General features: G+C 41.5%; 1 protein-coding gene across 1 annotated transcript in view; it reads left to right on the top strand.

The window, feature by feature from the left end:
- MKLN1 (muskelin 1) overlaps positions 1–23,161 on the top strand; it is a 102,289-nt gene that overhangs the window by 13,432 nt on the left and 65,696 nt on the right. Inside the window, exons 2-6 of the mRNA XM_066182660.1 lie at positions 455–524; positions 8,293–8,435; positions 9,812–9,900; positions 15,757–15,866; positions 19,709–19,901. Coding sequence (XP_066038757.1) covers positions 455–524; positions 8,293–8,435; positions 9,812–9,900; positions 15,757–15,866; positions 19,709–19,901 — 605 coding nt within the window. The remainder of the gene's footprint in view (positions 1–454; positions 525–8,292; positions 8,436–9,811; positions 9,901–15,756; positions 15,867–19,708; positions 19,902–23,161) is intronic.

The raw sequence follows: 23,161 nt of genomic DNA, 5'->3' as shown, positions 1-23,161 counted from the left end.
GGTTAGCAGCCCTCTCTCTCCCTTCCAGTATTGCCTGTCTCCTAAAGCAGAGTTTTTGGCTTACTAACCCTCCAACTGCTCATCATTTTAACCTTGTTGAAAAGTTCTTACCCTTCTGAGGTGTATAAGCCCGTCTTTTTTTTTTTTTCACTTCATTACAGACTTAGGCCGATGTAAATTCATCTGTTTTACATTTATTTCACAATTTGAATTTTTTTTTTTTTGCAGCTTGGAGCTTCGTTTCACAACCACAGAGCTCGAAGGCGTATTTTGATGGGTTCTGTAAAACAGCAATGTAGAAAAATTTTAATAAAGAATGGGGAGAACCTGAGTCTGTACTTAATGATTTAGGTAGTTGCATGAGAATGTTACTGATCTGGGTGTACGACGTATTTATTGGAGATGTAAAATATGCAGCTGTTATTAAAATTACTTTTGGCTTCTTTTTTCTTAGGAATATCTTGGTGGATAGGCCAAATGATCAATCCTCAAGATGGTCTTCAGAAAGCAATTATCCTCCCCAGGTAAGCTCCTGAATCTGCTGCTCTATAGCTGTGTTGTACAATTTAATGTACACTGGGGTTTTTATTTTAAATGTGGGCTGCTGCTGTTGACATTGACATATTTATAGGCTTCCTTCTCTTGAGGAAAATGCAGGTGGTTGGTACATGAGATATTTACATTTCTGGCAATTTGTGATCCTTCTAGAAGTGCTTCATTGCGGGGGACGTTTCAGGTTTCCTCCTTGGCAATCATGGCCGTGCTGGAAATAATCAAACCTTATGGTGAGATTAAGCTGCTAATGAGGCATGCAGGTCCCCCTTTGTCAGCACTACTGGAGGCTGTTGTAGGTTCTTGGCCTTGAATCCCAGATCTAAGGAGCTGCTGTTTGTTTCTCCTTACAGAACGTTCAGAAATGTGGCCTCTGGTTAGAGACAAGAATGTCACCTCTTCTGCTGGTTAAGCACTTTATTAAAATAAGACTTGTGTTGATTTTAGCATCTAATTTGCTTTCTCACTATTATTAAGGCTGTTGGATTATCCAGAATATTCTCTTCCACTTGTTTTTTTTTCTCTAACGAATGTTATCCTTCCCTCTGTGTTAGATCTGTACCTTATTGCTCTGATATGGTTTGATCAGCTTCTATGTCTCTTACGCTGCTTGTTTTCAATTCTTTGTTTAAAGCACTGATACACGGCAGAATGACTTGCACAGTGTCTCTCTGATGCAAAGTTCTGCTTATCTACTTATTTAATCCAGGTATTCCTCATGAGTGAAATCTCACTGGATTTTTCTCCAGGTAAATCTTGCTGCTTTATCTTGGAGTTGTGTTAAAAATCCAGAGTCTGTACCCATGGCTCCCTAGAGCAGCACCTCATCTGCAGCTGAAGAGTTTTCACCTGGATTTTCTGGTCAATCCTTCTATGTCATTGTGTCTGTAAAATTAGGGTTTTGGGTTTTTTAGAGGAGAAGGAAAGGTATCCTTTGTATTCCGTTAACATGTTCCTTAAATCTGATTGTAAAGACTGATATTGATCCTTCTGATGCCTCTGTGCATCTACTGCTCTTTGAATTTGATTATTTTACTTATTTATATTTTGATAAACAATGTATGTTTTTAATCCATAGCCTGAAGCATTTCAGTCTATCTAGGAACTATGGATTGCAGAGTAATGGGTATTGAGCATGGATTGTATCCCAGCCAGTGCCATCCTTTACTTTCCTTCATGCAGGAAGCTCGTGTTTTTCTTGGGGGGCTTTTTTTCCCAGGATGGGGTTGACTCATGGTGTGTCTTTGGACTGAGCTTTTCATCTGAGATGTACTCTTAGTTGTTGCCTAAATTCACTCTTTAATTTTCTGAGCCATCTTGAACATCCAGTATTTTCATAAATCTGATTCTGGATTGGAAACACATCTCCTGTAAGTGGATCCTTTAGAATATTCCCAGTTTATACTTAAGGCTGACAAGGAGTGATGCAGGTTACACTCAGACATGTAGATTAAGCAGGGATTAATTAGAGTGGCAGACTTCTGTACAAACCACACGAGCTTGTTAAAGAGATGTCTTCCAAAAATTTCATGTGTATGAGTCGTGACCTGAATGGAGATCCTGTTGCAGAATGACTTGACTCCAACCCTGGAGAGTTGGGTGCTGCTCTGCATGCTAAGCAAGGCATTTAACTGTAACCTCTTGGTAGGAGAGAGATGAATTAACACTGGAATCATCTACCTGTGTGTCACATATCAAGACTCATTTTAGAGATCCAGAATTAAGGCCTGGCATGCAAAAAAAAAAAGTCCTCACGTGGCAACTGGGATTGGCAAAACAGTAGTTGTATTGAGTTTTATTCTATTACTTAAAGACAAAACTAACAGAAAACCTGGCTGCTTGACTGGAAAAGACCGTGTTGCTGGATCCTCTTGTTTGAATCTTTTTGTATCTAATAATGAGAATATAAAGTACTGTGTAGTTTGTGGTGTGTTCAGCAAGCCCAATCCTGAGCACTGAGTAAGAGACAATGTATTTGCAGTGGCTTTATACTATATGAGGTACTATATACTGCAGCTAATTCTCATGTTTCTAATCTGAATGTTTAATTATTCATGTAAAACATTTTTTACGGTTTAATTTCTCTGTTGAAAAATTAGCTGGAAAGAGGAAGTGGGGAATTAAAATCTGCAGGAGAGTCCTTTGTGCAAGGAGTGCAGTTACTGTTTTTTCTGTGTATGTAGAAGCAGTTCCCATTTGTGTTGTCTCATGCTTGACAGATGAAAGAACTCCAGATTTGGTCGCATTTTGATCAAAATAGTTCTTGCACCTTGTCCATTGAAAGGCTGCCAAATTAAATGCAGGAAAAACATTTATATAGGTGTTCTGCTTCCTTGGGGGTTTGTTTATTTGTTTGTTGGTTTGGTTTTTTTTGCGGTTTTTTTTTTTTGTTGTTGTTGTTTTTGTTTTTGGTTTTTTTTTTTTTTTTTTTTTTTTTGTTTTTTTTTTTGTTTTTTTGTTTTTCCCCCCAGTGGCTGAAGTTCTTACAGCAGGATCTTAGCTTGGAAAACTTCAGTTGAAACAACGAATGACTGAATTACAAGTGTGGTGAGGAGACAATTTCGGGAAAAATCAAGTTGGATAGTTCATATTCCTAAAAATGTTGATTTCTACACGTGTCTTTCAGTCTCTGGAATAAACATCATGGATCCTATAGAAAATGAAGCTGAGAAGTGTTTTATGGGTGTTGTGTTGGCAGCTCTTCAGTTAAAAGCTGGTCACTCGTGCGGTGACGCACTTGCTCAAGTGTGTGGGTGGCCATAATGGTCCGGGCAGGAAGCGAACTAAAACTCAGGGAAATAAAGCTCTCCTTGTTCCCAGTTTTATTAGCTGAAACCAGGGCTAAGGCACAACACAGGGACTGATGTCCAGCGTGCTCAATGTGAGATATTTTAATAAGCTCTGCAGCCCTGTTCGCTCGTGTTGGTCTCCCTAGTGCCTCACCTTAATGCCAGGGTTTAGCAATTCCCTGCTGAGGTGATGATGCTGTGCTGGCTTAGAGGTAAAAATATGAGTGAATCCCTAAACATGAGTTTATTCCCTTCTCTCACTGAGTGAAATAAAACCTTTCCAGGCACCTTTTCTTTCAGAGCATGAATCAGAAGAACATGGGTAAAAACATCAAAATGTGTTCAGTAGCTCTATGAAAATGCAGTAAATGTGCGAAACTCCATACCAAAGCTTTTTAAAAAGAGAAAGAAAATGAAAGTGGAAGTGGTGACACTTGAAATGCTGCCACGTGACTATATTTAGTAAAGGGTGTTCCTGGCTCCCTGGGTATGGTAGAGTTAAATAATTCTCGTGGTCATGAAAGCCACCAGTTGGTTATGAATGAGTGCCAGTGAAAGGAAATACATCTGACAGCTGTTTTTCTGTTTATTAAACTAGATATCTTTCTTGAGTCTTGAAATAGATGACCCAGAAATTATATATTTAATAACAAACCTGTTATGTAGTAACCTATTCAGGCAGGAGAGGGCTGATGGTTCTATTTTTAATGCAGTTCTCGGCTTACATTGGAAGTGTGAAGCAATGAGGCTGGTGATGCTGGAGACCACGGCCCTGTCAGAAAGGCTCATCCTGATGATTGCAGTGATGGTCTGATGTGGAAGACTGTGCAGAGCATTTAATTCCCCTGAGTGGCTTGATTAATAACATGTAGAACACAAGCACAGATTTTTATTTAGCCACCAGCTTAATTGCGAGAGCAATCAAGATGTTTGTGCTGTGGACAAGGGCAGCCCTTTTTATTTTGTGGGTCTTATTTTTCCATGCAATGCAACTTTCACTGTTCCTAACTAGAAAAAAACAAAACCAACCAACTTGAGCAGAGCTGGCTAAAGAGAAAGATAATGATAAACATTGGTGTGGTTCTAATTGTACGGGCAGTCTTCGTAGTGCACTTTGGAATCTGGTTCATCATATTTGGTCACAGAATCAATTATGTTGGAATAGACCTCTGAGATCAGAGTCCAGCCTTTGACCAGTCACCACCTTCTCAGTGCCAGGGTCCAGTTAAATGTGATATCCAGTTGTTTCTTGGATGCCTCCAAGGATGGTGACTCTGCCACCTGCTCCCTGGGCAGCCCATTCCAGTGTTGGGGAGGTGGGAATTTTGAACAGTTGAAGATCAATATGCATAAAGTTAGTGGTGTTGTCCAAACAATTGGTTTCAGTTTTGCATCTGAAGACCAGTTTTTCTCTGATTTCCATCCTGCTCTGTAGATAGTATCAGGAATTAAAGTATGCTAATAAAATTTACACTGTGTGATGCAGCAGCCTGCATATGGTTGTCATCAAATGGTAGGACAGACCAGAGCTTCAGAAAAGTTTGGAATTTGCTGCAGCTCCCAGTGTGACAAGGCTGGACTTAGCTTTTTAGGGCGGTGCACTGTAAGCAGGTGTTGGGGTGCTGAAGTGCCATATGTGACTTATTCTGCTCCTTGTGCATATTTACTTACAAATGTGTTGAATCACAAACCAGAAGTTTTCCTTTTCTAGTGTTTTGTAGCCTCTTTTTTGTTAGTGTTGTGATTTAAGTCCTAACAACTGGGCTTTTTTGCTCAGTCATACCAGTTAGTATCTGTGTGCCATATTCTAATGGACAAACACTTCAGTTATAATTCGAATTTTTGGAATACTGCATGAATATGTGGACATTAAATGTACTGATGCTCACAGCAATAAAATGGAAAAGTGTCAAATATCTTGGTGTATTTGCCTGAAATCTCATAGACTTGTTCTCTCCAGGTTGACTAAATCACTTGATCCTACAGGCACTTCTGTCACATCTTTTAGAGCTACAGAGAATAGTCTGTCACAGCTAAAATCCTGGGAGCAGTCCAAAAATATCCATGCAGCCAGCTGTTAGCAGCTCCTGAGGCAGTGTGTTTTTTCAACATCAGTGAGATTCAGGGCTGGTACCCACACAGGGGCAGCGGTGTGTGTTTGTATAGAAACCCAAAAAATACATGTCTGTATTGTTACATATATCATAAAACTGCTGAATAGTTTGGGTTAGAAGGGTCCTCCTTAAACATCTCATTTCAAACCCAGTGCCATGAGCAGGGACAACTTCCACTAGACCATGTTGCTCCAAGTGCCATCTAGCCTGGCCTTGGACACTTCCAGGAATGGGGAATCCACAGACTCTCATCACCCTCACAGTAAAGAATTTATTCCTAATAGCTAATCTAAATTTATCTTTTAGTTTGAAAGGCTTTCAGTTTGATGTGCGTGTGTATGCATTATAAACCAGAAAAACACATACCTAGGGCACAGGGTTTTATAGCAAATCTGTCCTTTGTTTCCATATCAATCAGCAGATAATTCACAGAAAAAGGTTGAGTTTAGCTTTTGTGCTTCTATTTTCTGTAAGGTCTGCATGACTCAGCAGGTGGTGGGATGTGTGGAAGTGGGAAGGAGGGCAGCAGAGTTCCCTCTCTACCTGTAGGGTTAAGAAATCACTGCTGGCCATGTGGAGTAATTGCTGTGCCTTGCTCCCTTCTAGGCATAAAGGATTTAACTGCAGTCCTGGTTTTCTCTCCCTTAATTTAGAGTAAGAATTGAATAATGCAGAATGACGTTTGTGCCAAGTTTCTGAAAATCTTGTGTGGTACTTGAGAAAGTATGTGTTCGTGGCCCAGGCATTAGGGTTGGAATTCCAGCAGGATTAAGAATTGCAATTGCTGGTAGTGCTGGCTTCACTTTTCCAGCTTTAGGAGAAATCTGCAGGGAAGATATGATGGTGTAGGAGGAGTTCTTAGACATTGTGTACTGTCTGTTCTGTATGGGAATTTTGGCAGCGGGCTGTGCCATGTATCAAGTGCTGCCTTGCTCATTAAAGGACCCTCCTTTTGCTCATCCTTTTCTCTCTTCTGCTTAAGAAAATCAGTTTTCTCTATAGAATTTTAGTGGTTTGTTTTTTTTCCTGAAGTTTGGGGAGTACTTTGAGACATCAGCATGGCTTGCTGCTGTGTAAATGGTGGGTTCTGACATTTAGGTGGATGGTATTCTTCACAAAAGTAGAAATTCTTCATGAAAAGTATTTGGAAAAGCACCAAAGCATTCTTCTATTGTACCCTCACAGTGCTGCTATTGGTTTATTTTCTTAATTTTGAAAAAAATTGAGATGCTGGAAACATCTTTGCCAGTAAATCTGCTATTAGTACCTATCCAGTCTGCATCTTCATCTGTAACTGCTCTGTGTACAAGTATTTCTCTTAATCTAAGCTTCTTGTAAATGGAGTAGGAACCAGCCATTGAGGTCAAACCTTTATTCTTCATATCTTTATCCTGGTGCTCTCCGGAACAATATCAATACTGCTCCTAGACTGAGAATTATTTGCTTTATAGGCTGAGACAAAAAAACAAAACAAAACAAAAAAAACACAAACCCACACAAATCCCCCCCCCAAAAAACCCAAACAAACAAAACAAATAAACAAACGAACCAAAAAAAAACCCCAAAAACCAAAAAAAAACCCTGAAAGCTAAATGGATGAGTAAGTTTTTTCAGCTTTTCTCACAAAAGTTACCTTTCTCTAGGGTAAGACTGCCCTACTGATGGAGTTGTCTATGATAGTAGATACTGTCCTAAGATGTGTAGCATAGGAGATACTACTCAGTCTCCTCTCAGGATCTACAGAAAGCAGCCACACGCATGCAAATAACTCGACTTGATGTCGATGAAAGACAAAGCTCAGGCATCATGTCTGGCTTGGCAGTGCTGCTGCTCGGAGTACAGGGCCATCAGCAGAGCCTGTGGTGGGAGGTGTCCTACAACGTGCTGGGATCCTAATGACAGGGTTTTGTAGCAAAATCCAGAACGATGAGTAATTGTCATTTTGTGCTTTGCCTCTGTGGTGCACTGCTTATTTCTGAGAAATCAGGGGAGAGAGTGAAACACATTGTTTTCAGATATAAAACTGGATGTATTCTGCAAAACAAGGTGTCTCCAGAATCTCCCCAAGAGCTGTTGGGTAGGGGCAGGCACTCAGTGGTCCCTGATGAATGGTGCAAGTGCTTTTCCATGCAAACAGACCTCTTCCTCCAGCAGTGCTGGTGAAGCTGGTAGCTGTGGCCTGAGTATAAATAATCTGACGACTCATACACAGATTGTGTCCCCCCCAGTGTGAAAGGGCAGCAGATGTTCACAAGGGAGAACATTTTCATCATTTTCTGTGCAGAACTCCTTTTCTGTAATGAAGTGGCTCAGTTTTATCTGGGATGGTTAATAAGCAGTTGGTTCCTGTGTTCGCCACACACCAAACTTTGTGTTCAGTGGTTAAACAGTGTCAGCCCAGAGAGAGAAAGTAATTGGATGTTCTCTTAGCATGTGGAACATACTGTATTTATCTAATTGTGCATGCAGTTTAGGTTTCATTTCAGGCTGTAGTGGGCGTTTGAATCTTCACTCTCGGTAGTTTGATCCTATTTGCTTGATTTCAGGAAGTCTTGTGTCCAGCTTAAAGGAATGTATGTAAGCTCTGAATAGAATTGCTAGGAATAAGTAGTTCAACCAAATCTTTTTCTTAGATGAGCTGATTTTAAAATAATATTTTTAAAAAAACCTTTCCTTCATTCCAGGACAAATGAAAAAATACTGTAATGGGGATGTTTCATCTTCACTTTCATTCTCTGGCTTTGTAAACTGAATATTTGAAGGCTGTAATGCCTCTCCCTTAGTGTGTTTTGCAGCTTTGGCTTTAATATTCAAACTCACTGTTTTCTCTTCCACAGTATTTGATTCTGAAGCTTGAAAGACCTGCCATAGTCCAGAGCATCACATTTGGCAAATATGAGAAAACACATGTCTGCAATTTAAAGAAGTTTAAGGTCTTTGGTGGGATGAATGAGGAGAATATGACAGATCTCTTATCCAGGTAAGACATGGTTCTGTCACCTCTGGGAATTGTAAAGGCTGGACCAAAATGCCCTTCTCCCCTTGGCTGCCCAGCAGACACATGGCCAGCAGTGGGGCAGAGCTGTGGTTGTGGCCCTGCCATTTTGTGATCAGGTCAGGGAGCAGCAATCCCAGTGCTGGCTCCAGGAGCCTTCCTTATCCTGCTCTAACCACAGGGGGTTTGTGGAGAGTGAGCTCTTGGGGATTTGGAAGAGCTGAGTGCTGGATTGCAATTCCTTCCTTCCCTGTGCCTGTGGCACGGGAGAAATGATTCCCCAAGTGTAGGGGACTTTGAAGTAACTTCTAAAAACCCAAGTAACCTCCCCTTGTCAAAGCCCTCATTACAGCCTTAAAGATCTGAACTAGTCAGCTACTCTGCCTTTTTCAGATGGGTAAATAAATCAAACAGGCAAATGAAAACCTGCATTTTCCTTTGTTTTGTTGGATTTGGTGGAGTTGTAGTGATAGGGACTAAAAAAAGAGCCTTTTGGCTGTTCAGGTTATCCAGAACTTCTGAGTAGTTGCTAATATAAATTTGCAAGGGCCTTTTAAGGAGAGTGTTGTTTCAGAAAGGGAAATGAGAGTTAAAATCCAGGAGCACAAGAGAAAAGAGTAGCAAGAACTGGTGTGTTTTGGGAGGCCTACAGAAGAGAACTCCATCTCCAGGGAACGTATGGGGTACATCATCTGTAGTCAAGCAGAGTAGCCATGGACAAATGTTGCAGGTATCATTCAAGACCGTACAGAATTTATTCACAGCCCTTCCCACACTTTTGCCCTCTTTAGATAGATCAGTCTTGAAAATTGCCTTTTTTGCTGTTACAGCTGTGGGGGAAGACGTCTTTTAGTATCTTAGTAATTATTGACATTTAATATCGTTTCACTTCGGCTGAAGTTTAATAAAAATCCTCATTTTGGGACCTGTTACCTGTATTTTCAGTAAAAATGGACTTAAGATTTTTGATAAATTATACTAAATATTTGATATTTTTGGAAAGCAATGCCCATAAATGAATCACAAAGCACTTTGTCAGGGTGTTAACTTTGAGATCCGATCCGTCTCCCTCTTGAGAATGGAAGAGTGCAGCTCAGCACATCAGGAGCTGAAGTCTCAGGGTACCAGGTACAGAGGTGCAGCACTGATCCAAAGCCAATTCCCTCCCAAAATCCCAGTGCTGCTTCCCAGGGAGGCACAGGTAGGTGGAGAGCAGCCCAGGCCTGGGTCCAGCACGTGTACTGATGATTCAGAGTGGTGTGAAACAAGCTGCGTGTTTCAGGCGTGACCTAGATTGCATTTATTAGCTAGTCCTAAAATACAAGGTAAGATTTAGTAACCTTATTTATTTTTTCCCACAGTGGCTTAAAGAATGATTATAACAAAGAAACATTCACCTTGAAGCATAAAATTGATGAACAGATGTTCCCCTGTCGATTCATTAAGATAGGTAAATGCATTTTTTCAGCATTCTGAGTAGAAAATAATCTCTTCTGATACTTGTGCCTGTCTTGGCACTTGTGACTTCATTGTACTCAGGCAAAGTATCCACAATAGCTGTTCCATTTCATCATCTTTTAGGCTGGTTAGATTGGAACACAGTGAAGTCCTGTTAATAAGAAATAGTAGCTTCATAATTTAGATCCTGGGGAGTGAAAGCAAAATAGAGCAATTTTCAGAAATACAGCTGTTGAGTCAACTAATTGCGGGAGAAGCTGCTTACTGTCCTCCTATGAATTGCTATATAGAGCTTTAAATAAATAACTAAGCTAAATACCAGTAAAAGTTTCAGTGTTGACAGCCCTCGAGTCTGAAAAAGCTTGAAAAGTTTTGTTCTCAAACACGCTCTCAACACACAAAGCAACAGCAGAAGCCTCCCTTGCTCTCTCCCTGCTGCTCTTATCACGATATCTCACTCACCTCTGGCTGATGATGACACCCAGGGGCAGGGAAGGGTTGTGTCCTCTGATGTGCTTTGGCTGGGGCAGGGGCTGAGGGGGTGCTCCCAAAGGCCAGGGACTGGGATGTGTGATGGAAGCAGGTGAGGATATCTCTTCCTTGCTTTCTGCAGGCCAGAGAGAACAAGAGCCTTATAGTTGTTGGATGTGATCCAAGGATTTGGAGCCTTTCAGCTTGCTCAGTAAATTTATCTTTCCCTTCCTACTTACTGAGAAAGTACAAGAATGACTGGGTTTAAACTAGCTGTTTAAGGTTAAAAATAGAGCAAGGAGGTAGTTGCTGAAAAATGGGATAAGATCCTGTTGGCTAATTCAGATGAATTTAGGAGTGGTTTGATGTGTTGGGCAATTCCTTTGCCAAGACTCTGATGATAGTGGCTGTGTGGGGGCTCCCCTCAGAGTCTTTTGCTCCAGTGTGTTCTTCCTAAATCTCCTCATGTTTGTCAGGAACTGAAAGCTTTAGGCTGGGAATCCAGTAATCATTTGTGGGGTTTCCTGTTCTTAGAGAGGCAGAGGATTTGGTTGTTCACTGGGCTGGTTTCTGGCTGCTACTTTTGGAAGCAACTGTAGTGTTTGGCTTTGGGAAACCTCAAGAGTAGCAGAGGAATCAAGTTAAAGATTGACTACATCAGGGAAGTAAAATGAATTTTTAAAAACATTATTTTTTTTATTTTTTTATTCTGAAGCTTCCAGCATTAAGGTTTTGGAAAATGTTATTTTTCAGTGGCTAAAAACTGGCAAGTAGTTCCTGGAGGGCTAAATGGGTCAGTGGAAGGGTTTCTGGCTGCTTCTTTGGATGTGTAAATTGTATTCCAGGAAAGTGTGTTCGGATGAAATGAAGTGTAGCCTCGAGTTGAAACTTGTTAAGAAAGTGAAATGCTGATTAATTTCTATTACCAGGATGTTTTCCTCTGAAATTACATGAGTACCATGTTTTCTTGGGATGGAATCTTTGTGTAGCACTTCTCACAAGGGGTATGTAGTGATGGGACAAGAGGAAATGGCCTTATCTGAAGGAGGGTAGATTTAGATTAGATATTAGGAGGAAATTCCTGATTGTGAGGGTGAGGAGGCTCAGGTTGCCCAGTGAAGCTGTGGCTGCCCCTGGATCCCTGGAAGTGTCCAAGACCAGGCTGGATGGGATTTGGAACAACCTGGGATAGTGGAAGGTGGCCCTGCCCACATCAGGGGGATGAGGTTGGATGCTCTTTCAGGTCTCTTCCCACCCGAACCATTCCATGAATAAACGTTATTATCTACATTAATATTAGGTTTGCATTGAGCTGTCACTTCCTCACTGGTTATGGTTTGAGATGAGTTTTCCTTTACTTACAGCATTTCATTTCCTGAAACTGTCTTCCATGAAGAAATTCCTAAGCTAAGACACAACTGGAAATGATATTTTCACCCAAACCTACGAAAGCCTCTGGGTGATGGCTGGTGTCATTTTGTTGATGAAGTTGTGAGAGCGTTTTTTGCTGTGAAACAACTGCAAAACACTGTTACGAAATTCTGTTATTTTTCGGATTCACAGCTTGAAAATGTTTTGAGTTTGTTAAAATTTCCAAGCTGCTAGCCAAAGTAACTCAAAATTTCAAGCACCGTGCTGTGTTCCTTGTAACAGTGCCAGGAAACGAGGCCAAAATCTGCCCTTTTGGACTCTTGGGGGCTGACACGGCGAAATCCTGCTATCAGTGAGGTTTGGGTTGGGGGGTTTGCAGCACTTGCTTCAGGAATTGGCTTTATGATTCCACAGGTCAGCACAGGGACCTACAACAGCACTGTCGATAACACAGCAGTGGGGTTTACATGGGGGCATGGGGCAGGAGGAACCACAGGGAGATATGGGAGAGGGGAAAGTTCCTGCTCCAGCCTCCATTGCTCATAGAGGCTCTCCTCAACTATCAGAGGAATTTGGAGGCTCATAAAACATAGAAGGAATAACCTCTCTCCTTCTGTCAAAAACAGTGTTGCACTTCTGTTAGTTTAATTACTTCAACTTCAGTTCCTGAGCACTGAAATGCCCAGTTGTGCAGGCTTTTGACCTACTTGACAGGTAATTTTTACAATTTCATGTAGCACCTCATTAAAGAACTGGAGAGAGGGAAGAAGATATTTATCCAGACCAAGTATCGAAGAATAATCTTTTTCATGTCTGTGAGCTTTGTTTCTGGCTCTGTTCTCATGATTTCTCCAAGCAGAGATTTTTCTGTGCTGTGTCCTTGAAAGCGGAAGGTGTAAAGACTGATTGCCACGAAAGAACTTGAAAAATGCCAGGTGTAATTCTCATTGCAGTTTGTTACTAGCATGGGATTTGGTAACTAGGCTTCAAGATTTTTAGGCTTTGATGGAGCAAAAATGAGGGATACTTTTTTAATGGATATTTTCTTCATTTTTGCAAGTGTACGTGTTTGTATGTCTGCCTGTAGATAAGGGACACAGAAATTAGCTGGAGAGAGGTATTTAAAATTACCATGTTTATTGCCTTTGCTATTATCTTCTCTACTATAGAGTTGCAGTCCTTGTCTAGGCATAGCTATTATTGAGAAGTATCCCCTAAAATCATTGTTGTATGGATTAAGTGTTTAAGTGACTCAAATACCCTCTGTTTCTCAGAAGAATATTGATTTTTTTAAAAAAATTATTTTTTCCTCTGTTGAGCATCTCTCACTGTGGAGTGACAATTCAAGTATTCTGAACAGTTAGACCTTTTAAGATGGATTGCTGTAGTACCTGCAGGAAAAAAAAAACATGGTGAGGTGGCTTTATGATAAAAAGTGGAGGAATTATATAGCTTTAGGCTTTCAACACCTTTGATTGTAGTGTATTTCCATCTCAAAGGTGTGCAGAAAAAAGTGTTTCCATGCTGCACTTAGTGCCTCCTCTTTCCAGGTATAAGTCAGATTGGGTGCTCTAAAAGGAGATTTTTCTGAAGATCTGAGCATTCCTATGGAGGCCTCAAAAGAGAGAGAGAAAAAGAAAGGGTGAGAGGTGTCTCCTGGGAGTCAGGAAAGAAGTTCTAAAATGGGGAGATGATCCAGCAGAACACTAACTTGCCTAACTGGAACAGAAATCACATTCTGGTCTCAACCTTCAGCTTTGTTTCTTTTCCTGCTCCTATGAAGTAGTTGACAAAGATCAGGTTCAGTTTTCTCTGCCTATGCAGTGCTGGGGGAGTGTTTGCTTTCCCCTCCCCTTACAGCTTAATGTGCTTTGCTTAGAAAAGATGGTTTCACCATGAAAATCTTGCTGTTAAAAATCACAATTTCTGGTGTTTTGTTCTTTTGTTTTGGTAAAAAGACTGTTGGAAGCTCTCAGTTAACTGTGGAGAGGACAAATGTCAATAAGTTGATGGCTTTGCTTTTTATTTTGGTGAGAGCTGCCCTGGATTCTTCTGTACATCCCAATAACTTTTTACATGTTGTAGTTGGCCTCAAAGATAAGGGGGTGAATTGTTAGTTTTTTTTCTGGGAGAAGTTCATGTAAGTTCTGAGGAGAATTGCTGAAAAGAAATAGAGGTGGACAGAGAAGGTGGTAATACTTCAGTTTGAAAATTGGTCTCAGGTTTGCCATCAGGAAATGTATGGTCTTGGCCCATTTGAGGTGGTTTGTGGTCTAGTTGAGTGTTTCAGTTCAGTGAGCTGTTGGATAGACTTTGATGTTTATAGCTGACCAAATACCAAATTTAACCTTGGTTTGGTCTGGTCTGTGTGTTCAGGTCTGAGGACAGACCAAAGGTGTTACCCTTAGATGTGGTACTTTGTCAGACTGCAGTACTAGGTAGGATATCCAGGACTCAACTTGAATTTAGCGGCAGTCATGTTTTATGGTGTTAAGTTACCCAATTGGCAACCCTAAGCCTGTGCAGGGGATGAAAATCAGCAGGAGGGAAATTTCCTGCGCAGGGAGTGTGGGATGTGAATGGGAGACAGGTGACTCTTGGTTTTTCTGACCACTTCACTTATCTCTTTTCTCCACAAACATGCACCTACAAGGAGCTGCTCTGAAAGCATCACACTCTGTGCTGAGCGATCAAATTGAAAAAAAAAAAAAGTATTTGAAAAGATGGTTTGAGAGCTGTAACATAGAAAGTACCTTCTTAGGGATATTGAAATCAGTTAAGAGTTGCATATACAAAGTCTCCTTGGATCTTGACTGTTCCCAGAAGTTATTATGAGTCTTTAGCAATAGGTTTGTAAATACACCCTCTAAAACTTAGAAAATCATGTGTTTGAACATGTGCCTTGTGCCCAAACACATTGCAGACAATCACAGATGTAGTTTGTTTGAAGTATAAATACTTAAGAACCTGTGAGAGCTCAAGAACAACTTTATGATGAGTTTGGGGTTTTTATTTCCTCAAGGAGTAGGTCAGAAAAACATGAGCTCAACTGGTTAATCTCAGTGGTATTTCATGGTGGTTTGAAAGACAACAAGCAATTTCTCTGTGGCAAAAGTAGTGGAAGGGAGGAGGTAGTGGACTCCTTGCTGTTGCTGGTAACTGCTCATTCAACTTTAATACAGTCTTTTCCTGTTTATCAGTTACAGTCAAATAAAAAGGAAACAAAAGTATTTGAAATGAAACCACTTGATTTCACTGCAGTTTTAAGGAGTCAGAGTTCACACACAAGTTTTCTGGGAGTTGGAGTTGCTTCAAAAATCAGAACCAGGTCTTAACCAGTAGATTAATCACAAAATCAGTGCAAGGCCAGAGATGTTAACTCAGAGTGCTAGAGAAGCCATAGGTAAGAGGCTGTAGTGTGTTTCATGGTTCTTTTAGTATTTCAAGTCCATTTGTTCCAATATTCAGATAAAAGAATATCAGCAAAAAACCTGCACAGATTAGAGCTTTAAAAATAGAGTTTTTAAATTAGAAATTGACAGTTATCCCTCTTTCCCTCCTCCACAAGTTGCAGATGTTACTAATTTTGTACAATTTAAAATACCCAAGCTTCTTGTCTTCACCATTAGGGAAAATAATTGTTACTGACAAATGGGGAAATAAATGTACTATGAGGAGCAAATACTGTCGCTAGTATGCTCGTGACTCCCGTCCTTGTCAAAGCTTGTTGCCTCTTGGAGCTGTTTTTAATGATAGTGTTTTTGCTCTTTTGCTTAAAGCAAGCTTCTGCTTTGTAATGATCTGCTGTGTTAATGTTGCTCAGCACAGGTTGCTTTAAATGACAAACTTGAACATGATGTATTTGGTAATTTTCCTAAGCTAAGTTAAATGAGCTAGAACTTAAGTCAGAAACACTGAATTTTGTGTAAACTTTAAAAGCATACTGTTGCAACAGTGTCTGTTTGATGTTTATGCATCCCTTTTCTCCTTTTCCTTTCTTCTCCAGTTCCACTCTTATCCTGGGGACCTAGCTTCAATTTTAGTATCTGGTATGTTGAACTAAATGGCATTGATGATCCAGATGTGGTCCAGCCATGCCTCAACTGGTACAGCAAGGTAGGCCTGCATTTTAGATGCCTGTTTGTTTAAAGATTCCCAGTCTCAGAATCTTGTGAAACTTCTCTTACTGGAGTGATGTGACCTTTTCATTCCTTGAACATCAGCTATTAAAACAGCAAACACGCATAGTTGAAACCACATGGCCGACTTTGACCCTGAGGGAAACTTCCTGAATTTTATCTGCTTGTTCTCTTTGAGAAACCAACAAAACAGCCCCAAGAAACCCCAAAACCACCAATATCACCCCAAAAAAAACCTGCCAGGTAGACATCAGAAGAAGAACATAAAAGAAAGGAACACTGAGAGCCAAAGGGGACAATATTAGTAAAGTAATATTTGTATTGGAAGGGAAATGAATCTTAACAAAACCAGATTCTGTTTCTCTCTCTTCTTGCCTTCTGATTCTTTTAACTCCAGTCCCTGGAGTCTAGAGCCTTTTGGGTTACAGATGCAGCTTTTGTTACAGGATATAAAAATGACCTTTTTTAAAAGAGAATCCATGTTGGTGTCTTGCACTTTAGATGTTTCCCTGTTACTGTCTTTTTGCTGAATACCCTGGAACAGAGTGGGGCTGGTGCCGCTGGAGTTGTGAGATGAGGTGATTTATGCCATTTGTCATTTGATAGACAGAAAGTTCAAAGGGTTCCAAATGTTATTTTTATAACCTGTATTTAATTAATTATAAGGGATGCCTCTCCCGTGGAAGGGAAGTGCACACTGACAACCAGAACTTACTTTATTGGTACATTTTGTGCGTTGGATCTTCTGGAATGATTAATGGAACTCATATTGTGTTGCAGAGAAAACATCCTTCCCAGCTGAGTAGGACTGAGTAGTAGAACAGTGTATCTCTGCTTCCAGAAGGAGGAACTTAGAAGGGGATATAGATTGTGTGTGATGGTTACTGAGACTCCCTCACCAGTTCATGGTGCTGTCAGAATGGTGAAAGAAACTGCGGAAGCTGTGTATCTGTGACTGTGGTATCTGGCTTGTGCCCATTTACACCAACATCATGAGCTGCTTTGTGGAGGATTTAAATAACCAGCACAGTGGAAGTTGTTTGGAGCTGCTTTATGGTCCAAGTGGTGTTGTGGTCATGAGTCAGCTGATGATAGATGTCCAGTTCTGAAAAGTCCAGTTGACAGAAGCTTCTGATGGTTTTCCTTTTGCTGGCTCTGCATGTGGTGGTGTGTCTGGCAGTTGGGATCAGTTGCTGCAAGCAGGAAGCTCTGATTTTTATTTATTTTTTTGGTCAGGAGTCATGCAGTGATGATGTCTGCATCTGCTTTGTTCCATCTTATCCCATGGAATGGGCACTTTTCCTGGTCAGCATTGTGTGTAGGGACGGCTTCTTCAAGGGGTGCCAGCATTGTTCTCCTGAAGCTTGGAGCCCCAGAGCAGCAGTGCAGAGACTGAGTCACAGTGGTGTGGGCTCTGCTAGGATCCACTGCCAAGCTTTTGGTGATGAGTGCATGTGTCAGTGATGTCACTGTCTCGCAGAGGAGAGGCCAGTGTTGCTGGATCCATGGAGAAGGATGTGCTGTCCCATATTTAGGGAAAGGTGGAAAGGTTGACCTGTTTCTTCCAGTTCTTTGAGATGGTAGGAACATTTTCACGTGTGTTTTTGGAAATCTCAGAGTCTTTGAAGTGTAATAATTATTCACTGCCTATGACATCAGATGAGAGGAAGGTTCTACACCACATTGCCCTTCCTTTTTGTTTTGTGCCAACAAAACCTCCCTCTCCTGAGGGGAGTGGAGCTGGGGATAATGGGTGGGGACTAAAACATTCCCCAGCGCTTTCTCCTTGCTGTCCAGCTCAGCCAACTGCCTCCAAAAAGCCTTACCCCTTTTTCCTGAGGAGTGGACATACTTCAGCACCTAAGAAGGGGTACTTTGTCAGTACCACTGGGTACCACTTCTGATAATGGGCAAATAAGTATTTTTAATTCTACGAGTGTGTTTGACAGTGTTGATGTCTTAGTCTCATGTTCGTGTTACGTTTTTAACCATAGGAATTATTTACAGCTTCAGATCAAAGCTATTATTTGGGCTGTCATCTCTTTAAACCTGTATGACAGCATTTAAAAAGAAGCCTTTTATATACTTTCTATACACTTTTTTTGCTTAAAGCAAGTTTTTACATTTAACTTCTGAAGTACTACTATGGTGTCACTTGCGTATAAACTTTTATATTGCATCAAGTGGCCAAACTCCATCCAAGTCATTCCTGGCTATCTAAGCTAAGTCTATCAGTCATGAGAGGCTCAGTGGAAGGGAGGAGGTACCCTCTGTCCCAAGTCTGGATTTTGTCTGATTTCTAAACTGGAGGATCTAAAAATGCTGAAGCTGGTAGTTAGTGGTGTGCAGCTCTCTTTTTGCTTGCTATCCCTTTGAACAAAAATACCTAATTTGGTTTTGGCCTTGACTCATGCAAGTGAAGATTTTCTTAAGCAGAGTGTCTTAGGCATCTCTTGGAAAGAAAAAAAAGAAGTTGTTTTTTGCCAGTTGTGCTAAACTAGTTTAGCTTTAATATTCCTTTGCTGCAGCCTTGCATTCTTATCGGTACATGTCCTTGGCCTTTATGTGGGCTGGGAACTGGTTTTCTAAAAATGCGTAGTTCTGGCTATTTGCAGCTGTGAAATACTGATGGATTAAGAACTAAAAATACAGCACATGGCCGTGTTTCTTTTTAGCTGCTTCAGTTTATGAGATTCTTGCTATCAAGCCATTATTTTGAGAGCACTAATTTTTGTTAAATGTCAGTATTAGTTCCAGGTTTTCGGAAAGAAACTATTCATTTAAATACTATAAACTTCACTTTTAGTAGTAGTGGCCATTAAGGAGTAAAATCTTTCATCTGTAATTTGGTCAGTCTTATAGATGCTTAAAGTTACATTTGCTTTTCACCACAGTAGTTGTGTTTTAAGGATGGAAATTGAGATTTTTTTTTTCCTTTAATGCCTTAGAATTTAGTCTTGAAAAGTCAGTTTAAAATAAGTGATTCTGCTACTTATCAACTTAAAAATCTGTGTTTCTTATGCATCTTGTTAGCAGCTTTGAAAATTGTAGCTCTTACTCAGAGTTTACTACTCCCTCGTGTGTCTGTGCCAGGATGTTTGACCCAGCGTGGGTTTTCTCTCACCTCTCTCACCCCTTCCCACAGCCGAGTGGGAGATGGGCAGCTGTGGCTCCATTCGTGGTGTGAAAGCAGAGGTTCTGCTTCAAGATGCAGGAGAATATTTAGAATTTAAAACTTTGGCATGCACATAAATCCTTGGTGCTGCTGATCCCAAACCCTCACGAACCTGCAGGATTTGGGGTCAGCCTTCTGCCTTTCCGTGGCAGGAGTGCTGGTCATTGCAAGTATTCCCATTCTCACAGCTTTTTTTTTTTTCTTCCCCCTTCTGCTTCTAGAAAAGCTGTGACCTACTTACTCTTCTAAATTATTTTGTTATGTAAGAGTCATACAATCAAATTATGTAACGCTGATAGCGAAGGCTTTTTCCTGCTCTGTGCTTCGTGTAGGCCTCGAACAGCAGGGCCAAGCAGATGGGGGGGAAATAATGGTCACCCCAGAGATCTGGGACACCCATGCACTCTCTTCTTGTATGCTTATTGAATTGCATGATACCAAATTGTATAATTTCTATACTGTTGCAAAGTAAATGCCTGCACAGCTTGTAATATCTCTCACACAGCGTTCCTCCCTGAGCTGGCGAGCCGTTTGTGTGGTGTGGAGAAGAGATCCTGTCTCTGGGCAGGTTCACAGATAGTTGCCAGCAGTGCTGGTCAAAGGAAAAATCTCCATGTCTCAGAGGTTTTCTTGTGTTCCAGTAGTACCGTGAACAGGAAGCCATTCGCCTTTGCCTAAAGCATTTTCGGCAGCACAACTACACCGAGGCGTTCGAGTCGCTGCAGAAGAAAACCAAGATTGCTCTGGAGCACCCCATGCTGACAGACCTGCACGACAAACTGGTGTTGAAGGGCGACTTCGATGCTTGTGAAGAACTGATAGAAAAAGCTGTGAATGGTAAGAGAATCAGAGAATCTGATTCATTTGTTTTTAAAAAAGCACATTGAAATATTACCTTCTTTTGAATGTTAATGTGCTTAGTAGTAGAATTGGCAGGTCCATGTGTTGTTTCATTTCTGGTGCGCTGGCAGCTTTTGGACTTGTGTGAGTGTGTGTGTGATGAAGGATAAAAATTCATGAAATCTCTTATCGCTGCTACTTTTGGAGTCTCTTTCCCCCAGAGATGACGAGGAGATGCACTTGAGTGGGTAAAGGCAAGTTCTTCATGTAAGTGTTGGCAAGTTGAGGGGGGGCTTAAACTGTCAGGAGAGTCACTGGAATGGTGAGCAGGGAGGCAGAAGACTGGAGTTCTCTGTGGTGATCTGGATCATGGTTTCTGGTGGGAGCTTACCGCTGAGTTGGTGTTTAGGCAGAAGTTTTCAGCTGTGTTTGGATGAGGATGCTCTCTTTGCTTATGGGGAAAATAATCCTTGGAGAATTGTGTGGAAGTCTGACTGGAGGCAGAGCCTGTTTTCCTTCCTTTGCAGAGTGGGACCTTGGCAGGGCCGTCAGTTTCATTGGAACTGCCATTAATTCTTTACTTGGAAGCTTTCTACTTAAAAACACAGTGTGTAAACAGCTCTCAGCTCCTAAAAGGAAGGAGATGTACTCTCTCTTGATTGAATAGGATACAGAAAGAGTGGGCTGTTGCACTGATGTGACTCTCAAGACCTGTGCAGCAGTTTTGGATTCTAGTCTGATAAAACAGAGGTGCTCTTGGCTGTGGGTGTAGAGCTCTTTGACTCTGTGCAGTCAACTCGTTGTAGGAGACCTGTATTGGTGTGAGAGGAAAACTTTGTGTCTGATGCCAGTAGAGTTAGGGGCTTAGTGAACCAATTTCATGGATAGCTGGCACCAGAGATGTTATTCTCTAATTCTGGGCTAATCAGTCATTTTGTAATACCTTTGGAAAGATGCCGGTGTACCTGCTTGACTCCCATCAGTGTGGTTTGTACCACTGAAGCTGGAAGTGGTTCTCAGAATGTGATAGAAATGATAGCTTGAAAATCAAGGGTTGTCTTCCATGAAACCCCACCATCTTTTTGTGATTAAGCTGTTCAATTGAGCACAGTTTTAAGGAGCTTATTGCAACAGGTTTTCCAGAACTGCAGTAAATAGTTTTCTATGGGTTTGGCTCAAGGTTTCTCTTCAGACAGAACAGTGCAGACCTGCCCTGTGCTGAGCTCCATGAGCAGCTACAAGTGTTGAGACTGAGAATTGCCATGTCCATCCTCACCCTCCTGAGACAGCAGAGTGTTGGCTGGGCTGGGAGCGTGAACAACTTCCTGCAGTGCAGGGGCATTTTGCAACTGGCAGCTTCCTCCTGAATTGTAAGGGCAAAGGAGGATTGCAGGCTGGAAAAGCAGCAGGGAGCTGTTTCTGTCTGTGTCTCAAAGACACGAGTGCCTGGAGGGAGCTGATGAGCCCACCATGATGCTGCAGCAGCCAGAGGAGTGCTGTGTGCTGATGGTGATGATTTTATCGTTGCCTCGCTCTGCTGCCTTGGCCATGGCTTAATCTCAGTGCCTAGAGGCTGTCTTCTTTCCACTTCATTGCAGGCTGGAGTGGAAATGATTTCTTGAATGGAATTTCACTCAAAGTCTTAGAATGTGCTGAAAAAATACTCTCAAAAATTGGATTTTTTTCTTGGGTGCTAATGAAATGAATATTTGCAGCCTCATTTCTTGAGCTGCTATATCTTAATTTCTTTTATTATTTAATGTATGCTGAGGGTGGGGCTGCTGTCATCAGCAGTGCTCTGCTTTTCCAGGTGTGGAAATACTGGCAAAGGACTGACCTGGTAGGAAACTGTAGATCTTACATTGTTCTGTCTGACAGACACTTGTTTCTTGTCAGATTTGATGTGGATAATCCTCCTTCCCTGGTTTTTGTAATCATGTCCCTTTTTGGAGGCTGAGGAGCTCGGCATCACTTTGCTGAGCTGGAAGAAAATGCTGTAGCTTGTTTTATTAGCCCCTTTTTTTTTTTTTTTTTTCTTCCAGCAAATATAAGAAGCAAGTCTTGGTAGTAACAGACGGTGGATAATTTAGCAGGAGAGTCTTCAAGAGCATCATTAGGTTTTGTCACTGCTTCTGAGGGAGAGAAAAATATGCATGGGGATGTTTATTTTGCTTCATTTTAATCCGGCACCTGGCTAGCTGAAGTTAAATGTCAGTGTGCGCATCTCCCATCGCTCTGTTGGTCATCCTTAATGATTTTGCTTGTCTTGGAATACATTAACCTTCCTTCCCCCATCCTCCTGCCATTCCTTATGCTGTCTTCAGCTTTAAATGTACCCATTTAAAGCTCTGTCGCCTCCCAGCACCCTTTGGAGAGAAGTGCTATCTATCCCGAGACACTGAGGCTGCATCCCATATTTGCTTTGAGCTGACACGACTGCGGGTTTTCACTAACTGGGTCAATCCTGCCCTTGCTCAGGACAGTGTGTCCCTGGCACTGGTGCTCGTGCTGCCACATGGCCAACCCAGACAGGGAGCTGATCAGCCTGGGGTGGGGGAGAGGACAGGACAAACCTCTTCTGATAGCCACAAACCTCCCCAAACTGCAGCTGGAACAATGTGTCTGAAGTTGTGGCAGTCAAGGTGCTGAATATTAATGGTGGTTAACAGCTGGATTCGTCTTGGTCGGATGGGAATAGAGGTTTTCAGCCTTGAGGACGTTCTCATAGATTATTCCTGCTATCTACTCCCTGTGATCTTCCACAGTTACCTGTCCTTACTCTGTTTTGTATCTGTCTCCCCAGTATTTTCTGAGCGGCCTGGTCTGGTGAAAGGTGTCCCTGTCCACAGCATGGGGGTTAGAACTAGATGGTCTTTAAGGTTCCTTCCAAACCAGGCCATTCTGTGATGATTTTTTAATCATTTTACTTTGCTAGCAGCTCTGTCGTGAAGTCTCAGTAGCTTGCTGCTTAGTCTCTAAGGTGTGGGTGTTCTTACCACTGAACTCCTGTCTGATGTGTTGTTTTTCCAAATAAAAGAGGATTAACTTTAGTCCTGTGTCTGTGTAGTGTAGCTGAAGTGTAGAGTTAATTGAGACATACAGATCCTTAAATTATCCCTGAAATCGTTCAAAGAGCGACTGTTCCGTTGCAGACTGGGCATGAATATGTGAACTCCTGACCGCTTGCTGATCTGGGAGTTCATTGCCTTAAAGGCACAAACAGAAGTGCAGTGAGGTTGACAGAGATACTGCACACT

Source organism: Chamaea fasciata, unplaced genomic scaffold, assembly GCF_029207755.1.
Source record: "Chamaea fasciata isolate MVZ Bird 193981 ecotype frontalis unplaced genomic scaffold, bChaFas1.0.hap1 SCAF_5, whole genome shotgun sequence".
Taxonomy (NCBI): domain Eukaryota; kingdom Metazoa; phylum Chordata; class Aves; order Passeriformes; family Sylviidae; genus Chamaea; species Chamaea fasciata.
The sequence above is the reverse complement of the archived record's forward strand: the minus strand, read 5'-3'. Positions and strand labels throughout refer to the sequence as shown.